This window comes from Pseudomyrmex gracilis, unplaced genomic scaffold, assembly GCF_002006095.1.
Source record: "Pseudomyrmex gracilis isolate BER0280 unplaced genomic scaffold, ASM200609v1 scaffold_342, whole genome shotgun sequence".
NCBI classification, from domain to species: Eukaryota; Metazoa; Arthropoda; class Insecta; order Hymenoptera; family Formicidae; genus Pseudomyrmex; species Pseudomyrmex gracilis.
In genome coordinates, this window is record NW_018020926.1 from 121,975 (window position 1) to 131,267 (window position 9,293).

Sequence of the window (9,293 nt, forward strand, 5' to 3'; positions counted from 1 at the left end):
AGCAAAGAACTTTACACCGTGTTTGTGTTGTTCATTTCACACACATGATTTTTATTTTACTTTTTCTTTTATCTAATATTTACAAAAAAGCTACGCTGAGGACACACTCTATCGCAATTTATGGATTCGGTGCGATAGCCCAGCGGTCCAGGCTTTTTACGTGAAGCCATCGTCGTACCGAACATATCCAATTGTCGAACTTCCGTCCTGTATTCTCAAACAAACGAGTTCTTCGCTCGATCATCAGTCGGACTCGGGAAATTCTATTTTTTTTTTTTTTCACGCGGAAAAAAAGAGTCGCGGTCCGTAACAGAGAGCGAGCGAATATTTATTTATAACATTGCACAGGAAACGTGCCTTCTTGTTGTTTTAACTATATAGATAGGGTTAGAAAATTTTTATAGATTTATATTATATATATATGTATATATATATATATATATATATGTATATATATATGTATATATATATTTAGTGAGAAATATATAATAATAGAGAGAGATAAAAACAAAGAGGACAGAGACACTATATTGTATTCGTAGATACAATTATCAATAAAATATTTATACTTAAAAATTAAGGTAGAGACTCTTGAGCACCACGTTTTTTCTTTTTTTATTATATTATTACGTTCGCATTTAAGCGTAATGCGTGTTGTACGGAGCGTTCATATAACACTGCACTTCCTCTTTGATCTTAACCAATAATATTACGTAAGTAATTACATCGAATTTGGCCCGTGATTCAATTAGTCCGTGTGGGATTGTCTGAAAGCTAAGAGAGATCCAGCATCGAAACTCCGATTATATGTATGTACATGCGCGATGATGCGTTTGTGATGTAAGAAAATTGCATTTCCAATAAAACCGCAAGTTCAACAACGTTTAAATTTAATTACGGGTCATTACAATAAAATCCGTATGTCATTTCTATTGCTGAATTGCAATTGCGATTTCAGTTCCGCACAAAGTGCGGAAATGCACGTTCAATTCATTGCGTAAGTAGTATATTTTGCGTCCGAGAATGATTTAAAAAATTTAATCTTAAATTTTACTTAAAAATTAAAAAAAATTATGTTTTGACCCAACGCAGTTTGTTTGTTTTTTGTTTTTTTTTTTAAACGAGTTACTCGTGCGTAGTTGTTTTTTTTAATATTTTACGGTATTGTACATACAAACAATATGAAAGTCTAGAGAGTTGAAAAACCATCTAGACTACACATCAAAAAACTCTATAAAATAAACATGTTGTTTTTTGAAGTCTTTGTTAAAACTTAATACGTATAATACGGCTATAAAGTGTCTTTTGTGTATGTCCTATATACAAAACAAGTGAACAGACACTTCTCCTGATAATCTATAGTCGCCTTTGTGTAATCTAATCACATACCGTAACTAAAATCGTAACTTTCCTGGACGCGCATTTTAATTTCTTAAAATAAATTATAAGAAAGTAAAGATTAGATTAGAACACGATTTTTCGGACACAGTACGTTTTTCTCGTCTGCATCAGACGGTTTTAACGTTGTTCCTGAGGTCGGTAACGAGCTTTAAACTCAAAGTTCGTTGTGAATATTTTCCGTAGTCACTCTGATCTCCTCTTCGTGGAAGGCCGTGCAGTCTGCTGGATATTTGCTCTAAAAAAAAAAACAAAAACAAAAATGGAGTTTATAAATCGTTAACATTTGTTCATAATCGACGTACGAACGTGAGAGAAATCAACAATATTCAGAAATCTTTTTTTCACCTAGTTTTTCTCTCTTTTCAATAAATTCTTATGTTTACTTACGATGCATCTCTCGTTCTCCATAATGGCTCCGTAGAGCGACCAGAAATTAATTCCTAACTTATTACTGACTGCCCAAGCAGCGGGGAAACTTGCCACCCTGAGCAATGCGGCGCGCACACGCGACTCGTTACTGTCGTCCGTCAGCTGACTCTTCTCATTTATGGTACACAAGATTTGACTAGCACAGTGCGGCACTTTTGTCGCCCACTTGTACGCTCGATAGGACTAAAATTGAAATGACACGATGTATAGTTTTATACATGAAAAAAAAATAAAAACGTTCAAGCAAAAAAACGTCTCGACGGGGGAAGATTATTAAATAATTTTAAATATATGTATTAAAAAATTAAGATCACGTCAACTGATAAAATTTACTATTAAAAGAACGATATTGCACCTTGAGAATGGGCGCGATAATATCGTTGTTGATGACATAGTTTAATCTGTTGCTCAGCTCTCGCGCGTTCACTCGAGACATGATAAATCCTTTTTCCGACGCCAAGCTCGCCAACTCCTGGAAATACGCTACCGCCGGTCTCACGTATTGCGAGCTGTCAATCTTCATGTTTAGATACTTCTTCGCCATCGCGTTCGTCAGTCTGAAAATAAAATTTCGTTGTTACATAGTGGAAAAAACAAAGTTGACGTATAATAAAACTGTTCTTCGTTGTACCGACTTGGTAAGACTCTCCGTTGGCCTAGCTGCGTCGAACATCATTGTCTTCGGAAATCCTTGAGACTTCAAAAAACTGTTGCCGACAAATTGCGCGGTCGTCAGATACCGTTGCTGATTCATCGGATCGGAAACGTGTGAAATCCATTCGGCCACGAAATTCGTCAGCGACTTGATCCATCTTCGTCGCACAGTTGGATCCTCAAAGCTGTCCAGAATCTTTTCCCAGAGAATGTTTCCGTTCTCGTCGGACATTTGAGCGACCACGTTCGCCAGACCGCTGTTCTTCCACAACGTCTGTCCGAGTTCCGAATTACTAAAAAGAACATATCTCAGCATCACGAAGCGACACGCGAAAGGAGAGGTGTGAATCCTAACTCTTATTTATTTATATGCACTTTGAGATTTGATTAAAACTCGTTTGAAAAAAAAAATATATATATATATATAGTTAATATATAATCTCGTTTGAGATTATGTATTTGATATATATATATATCAAATAATATATATATATCAAAAATATTAATTATTAATATATATATATATATATACATATCAAATATTTTTTATCATAATTTAAATCATAATTTGATTAAAACTCGTTTGAAAATATATATATATATTTAATCAAATCTCACTAATCAAATATATATATATATATATTTATATATTATTTATATATATATATATAATTGTTTTTTTCAAACGAGTTTTAATTAAATCTCAAAGTGTATATAAATAAATAAAAGTTAGGAGTCACCTCTCCTTTCGCGTGTCTTATATATATAAGAGATAAATTATTAATTTTTTTCCGATTTTTCCTGACTCAAACATTTAACGATTAAGAAACTTTAAATCTCTTATGCGACGATTAATCTGTGATACCTGAAATGATCCCACATGATGTGAATATTTTCCAATATAGGCGGCAAGAACCACGAATGTCCCGAGTGATCCTTATTTCCGGCATCGTTGTCGTTGGTGTCGTGACCGAGAGCGTCTAGAAGCATTGGCACGAGGCCCATCACCATGTCGTTGTTGGCAGTTTGTTGGAGGAACACGCTGCTCATTTTGATTACGTTGCCCCAGTCGACGCTTTGGTCATCCTTGTGTTCTATGTCACGTGCCGATCTCTTGCCGACGTTGTCGCTCGTACTCAGAGCGCTCAGAATCGAGCCCATCATCGATATATCGAAACCCTGATTATTATTTTGATCACCTGTGATCAGATTGCTGATCCCGGAGATGATTTGGCTGACACCATCCGCCGAAGATCTTCGATCGAACACGTCGCCGACCTGACGATTTTACATTTGACTTCGGATTCTTTGTTATCATAGTTTTTTTTTTTTTTGCCAAAGTTAATACAAAATTAATTTATTTCAAAAGTTTGGAAAATTAATAAATAAATCATTTGAAATAAAAATTCTCTTTTTTTTTTTTTTTAATCGAACGTGACGTGTTTTGCATCAAGAATCAATTGAATAAATGTCTATGAAAAATTTTGTATCTACTTGTTTGCCAGCATCAGAGTGTGCGAAAGCGTGGGCCATGTTCTCGATCGATTCCTGGCTGAAGAGATTTTTGGCCTCCTCGATGAAAACGCTGGACGCGTCGCTCTCGCTATCTTTTTCAGAACACGCCAATCCGACTAGCATCAGTAGAAACGACGTCTTCGACAGCCACATCGTTTCGTTTCTGCAAATCAATCATTTGATCAGCGCGATCTTCGCGACGAACGTCATCAAAAAAACACGGATATATATATATCTTTCACGCAAGCGCGAATTAAATCGCCTGATCTCGAGAAATTCTCAAACAGATCGTCCCGGTCCTCTCGTCTCAAGAAAAGATCCTGAAATTCCGGTCGTGTTATTTTTAGGAAAGAACCCCCGTCATCTCTTCTCAACGAAACGAACGGCGAGGTCGTTGTCGCGCGAATCTTACGAGCGCGCGCGGGCGACATACCGGAAACGTTTCGGCTCCGTAGCTACTTGAATACCGTTGCCCCTTTTAACGTAGCTGCCTCGCCGATGGCGAACAGTTACATTTATATTTGCGCGCATAATTTTACGGGATATACGGGGAGGAAACTCACATCGATATGACGAATGTGATGAGTCAACATAAACAAGACGCACAAACAAGGCGCGCAATTATCCAGATCCTTTTTGCATACGTATACGTTTGCATATCTTATACAAGCGTGCATTCAATTATCGCAACAAGAGTTTTTCCGTGATTATTTCTACATTAGTTTTAGACACAAAATTAATTTCACTTTTTGCTTTGACAAATATATATGTAATATTTACGGAAAGATATCGAAACTAAAACCGTGATCAGAAGTTCAGTTTTTTATCTGTTTTTTTTTTTTTTTTGCATAGAGTTTAGCGGTCCAGGAACACTTGTGTCGTTTATTGTTCATTGATTTATCCCGGAGAGAGAGAGAGAGAGAAAGAGAGAGATCGGTCGCGACTGTCGCGAGAGGAGACAATGACGATAAACGATCGGCAACACGCCAGCCGTATAGCAACGCGCAATTTGAGTACCGTAAACCGCACGAAATTGACATTCTCCAGCTGGAATAACGATTCGGCCTAACGGTACGTACTGTTAGTCATCGTTACCCCAACGCGCGCCAAAGTCGTCAATGGCAAAGTCGCAGAAATAAGAGAAGATCGCCGATTCGCGAGAGAGACGCGCGCGCGTCTCTTCATTGCATCTTAATAAACATCCGATATAAAAAACACATGTGTGTTTCGACAAATGTGGTGCGTCAATTGTTACGCGATTCTTCGAAATCGTTCGTCCGAAAGAAAGTTTGATTTGAAATTGCGAGAGACGTGACTGTTTCTGTAAAAAAAAAAAAAAAAGGGAGAAAAACAGTAACAAACGAAAGTTGCCTCGTCATCGGTTGATTTCACGTTTGTCCGTCGTGTTTTATAAATATTATAAGACCGAGAACAAGAGTGAGGAGACACGCGGAAACCTGATTCCCAGATCGTCGAGAGGGAAAGCGCGCGGCAAGATTTTTGCAATGTTTGCCACCGAGATTCAAAGTCAAGCGCGACTCGCCGTAAAAAACACACAGTCGCACGTATTTTTTTTTATCGAACAATATGCGATTTGAATAAAAACGGATGTCAGAGCGCGACGGGATTGCCGCGGTTTCTTAAAAACGCGGTTGCTTTCGAAATTATGACAATAAATATATATCGCGTTCGGTCGAATCCCGTCGAATGGAATGCCGTGTAAATGATCGCAATAACGGCTGACCTTGATGTGTAACGGTGCTGCTTAAGCAAAGATTACACCTGAAATTGCATACAACACGCGCGTAATCGCGATTTTGTAATTCATTAAACGTCAGCCGTTTTTTTTTTTCCACCAATAATCGTCGACACAATTGAGCGCGTCCTCAAAAAAAAAAAAAAACCGTGGCGATTGCGAAATAAGACATAAGGCGAATTAAAGGCGCTTAAACCGTGCGACATGTAAATTGCAAGGTGTATACGTCGCCGTTCATCGACAGGTGGACAGCTGTCTAACAAAACGGAATGGATCAGTTTAGTTTCCTCGACTCTTTCTTGCTGGCAAAAACACAGACAATCATCAATCTCGTGTGACATGATTATCACACGCCGATGTTAATTATTTATTTGCGCTAGTGGCAAAGAAAAAAGCGATTGAAAATATTGTTTTCTTATCGTCAATTGAGAGAAACGTTTTTTTTTTTTTTCTTAAAGTAAGAAAACTTTGGTTTGTTCATTCAGGAATGCGATGACACAACGTAACACGCGGTCGCATTCGAGTTTTAACAATTGAAATTGTTCTTTTTTTTTTTTTACGATATCTAGTCATTTAGAAAAAAATGCAAGTAAGTTTTTATCGCCCAACGATAAGGAGAGACCTTGGCTGACTAAACCCAGTCAGCACCACTTATCGTTATTGTAAATTTGTTAGAATGATAAACGTTTTAAACAAACGCTCCAAGGTTGAAATAAACAATTTCTCAATAAAAAAACGTCGTTCTGAAGTCAACCGCGCGTCAGCGCGTATAAAATATATATATATACGATATTATAATACGTCACTTTTCGACTGTCGCAATCAAATTTACAAAATAAAAATGTCGAATTGAAAATCGCAGATAAAGAGATTTCCACACGTACACAAATTGTTTTACGTGCGTATTTTAATTTTCTGGTTTACGTGCCGATCGCGCGAGCCAAGTTCAAAGCACGTGAGGACGACCTTTGCCGCTAATAGAAATGTTGTGAGGCAGCGAAAACAGTTAACTTAACATCCTCGGTTATACACTCAGTCAGCTCGTAAACGTGATCAGCAAGACAAACGAATCCCGACGATGTAGAGGACTTGCGATTACACGCGTGGTGGCCGGCGGAATTGCCGGTTGAAAAAATTCGCGTGGCCGCGCCAACCAGCCAACGGTAGTCGCAGTCAAGTAGAGCGTGTTCGATGGTGTTTCCAATGTGGAAAAGGCGATGCGATCATTGGAGCTCAAATTGCCGGCACGTTATTTACCATTTTTGCGCGCATCTCTCCGGAGAAGCGCGCGTTTTCACGCGAAGATCTGCTCTCTCTCGGCGGAAGTGCACGGATTCAATTAATTCCGATCGACGTATATAGTATTGCGGTTCTCGCAACGCCGCGAAATAACGAATCGAGATATACTTCTGTTGCGTTGTAACTACAAACACGCGAAATATATCGAATTGATCGGAATTGTCTTGTCGTATTTTTTTTATATATTAAAATTCGAAAACACATCTTCTTTCTGACCAAATCAACGTGTGACAAACGATATCTCGAAATACGTTGCGAATGTTGACGCGCGATTCAACCTCGAGTCAACGCGCACTTGTGTAATAACCGCAATGAGAAATAAAAGATAAAATACAAGAGAGCGAACACACGAACGCCGATACATAACATTTCAAATCCGTTGCTTCTCATTCACTGTATTTGTATTTCAAACAAGTTTCGCACTTCGTACTTTTTTTTTTTTTTTTTATTTCTTTTAGCACACGGCCTACTTTCTTCTCATTTCTCTCAATACCGATCTCACGTGAGGACGGACAGCGTCCGTGCGTTTCTCGCGGAGGGTAGAGATCTCTCGTGGGGGAGAAAACGAAACTATACAAGAAAACCCCATCGGAGGGGGGGAAAATTCTGCGCGACAGACAGTATACCGATTTATACCGATCTCGATTTTTTTCTTCCCAACGTACCTTTTTTTAAAGTTCCGAAACGAAAAATCCACGAGCTTCGCCTTCGTGCGTGTGTGATCTCGCGGAACGGACTGTGGCGAAGAATTCGTCAGGAAGGTGCTCGCACACCTGACACGGCGAAGGTTCTGGCGTGACTGGCGTCAGACGTAGCCCGTCGAACGGTACTTACCTACCTGAGCAGGTCCCCCCGGTTTCGTATCGTAGAAGTCGACGATATAATGCACAACCGTCTGCACCGCGGAATATTCTTTGCTCGAGTGAATTCTCGCGCCTCGTCGCTTCGCAACTTCCGAAACGATACGAGTTTTAATTTCTTTTGTTTAATTTCATGTGTCGTCGCACGTCAAAAAGACACGTAAATTAAAGACGACAACAAAGCAAAAGAATAAATGTTTAACTTATATTTTTGTCGCTCAATATCTCGTCCTCGTGTTAAGCTTTTTCTCTTTCTTTTGTGCAACACTGTAAAATCGAACGATTTAATCGCGGATTTATTTGCCGATATATGTAGATAACAATCAATTGTGCAATAAGTTTGCAACTTTTTTAAATGTTTTACACGTGTATTTTATATTTTTAGCGACACGAGAAATTTTTAATTCTAATTTTTTGTTCCAGAATTTGCGAATTTTGTATCTTTTATGTCTTCGAATATGTTTATCTTTATGCTCATCTTTGTTATCGACAATTTTGATTTTGTTTTGCTCATTATTCATTATTATTTACAAGTTGCTGTACATTGTAGATATTAATTTAGCGTGTCATCTGATATCACGCAAAATAGCCTATTACTGTTATAATGTACACGTTACACGACTTTGTATATGGACATGCGGTATTTCTCTCAACCACACGCAGAAGCAACTTTGTAAACTTAGCCACTTAACAATCTAATCAACGAACCTGTCGATAATCTCGATTATAAAAATGAACATTAGAAATTCAACACGAAATTCCGTAACAAAGTTACCGTTACCGAGATCGGTCACCGATTTACCGGTTTTCACAGATGTCGGAGATATGCAAATTTATTTTTTTTTTCCTTGTTTCAACTTTGTAAATGTATAACACACTTGTTTTTTTCAAATTATTGTTAGGTCACAAAAATTTCCCATGCCGGATGCGCGAGGTCAAAAATTTAACCGGACGAAATAGCGGGTCATTTCGCATAAAATCATTCGTAACACATTCGTAAAAACCGGCTTCTCCGGATAGAATTACACGTGAATGTAGTCCTTTACTTTCGGCGGACAATCGCTGACCACACGAGGTATCAGGAAACCCGCGTCCCACGAAGGTGTACTGACCTCTTTAAATCCAGATACCAAGGACGCGCCTGAGCACACAACGATACGGGGAAGGGATTGTTCAACCGGTTACGAGCTGCGACTTGGTTCCAAGTTTTCAGAAATCGTCGATCACACAATCAAGATCATCGTCTCGTTTGTTTTCACGCGTGAATTAATTGACGTTCCGCTATTTTTTTTTTTTTTTTTTTTTAAATAGATCACGTCGTCTCACAAAGCAAAAAAATTCGAGGAATATAGTTCGAGCAAAACGAAGAAAGAAACTCC

The 9,293-nt window shown here is 38.4% G+C and overlaps 1 protein-coding gene across 1 annotated transcript; it reads right to left on the reverse strand.

The window, feature by feature from the left end:
- Positions 1 to 21: 21 nt before the first annotated feature.
- On the reverse strand, positions 22 to 7,893 carry LOC109860187. The gene is made up of 7 exons (XM_020439110.1): positions 7,721 to 7,893; positions 3,979 to 4,164; positions 3,350 to 3,762; positions 2,466 to 2,777; positions 2,186 to 2,387; positions 1,789 to 2,013; positions 22 to 1,636 (listed from the first exon to the last, which is right to left on the reverse strand). Exons 2-7 carry the CDS (start codon positions 4,150 to 4,152, stop codon positions 1,556 to 1,558), a joined length of 1,407 nt encoding a protein of 468 aa, XP_020294699.1. The 5' UTR covers positions 4,153 to 4,164; positions 7,721 to 7,893; the 3' UTR covers positions 22 to 1,555.
- Positions 7,894 to 9,293: the final 1,400 nt, after the last annotated feature.

Coding starts and splice junctions, on each gene's coding strand:
- LOC109860187 (XM_020439110.1), bottom strand. CDS start 4,152: ATGTGGCTGTCGAAGACGTCGTTTCTACTGATGCTAGTCGGATTGGCG. Junction 3,763..3,978: donor ACTCTGATGCTGGCAAACAA/GTAGATACAAAA, acceptor TAAAATCGTCAG/GTCGGCGACGTGTTCGATCG. Junction 1,637..1,788: donor TGGAGAACGAGAGATGCATC/GTAAGTAAACAT, acceptor TTTTTTTTTTAG/AGCAAATATCCAGCAGACTG.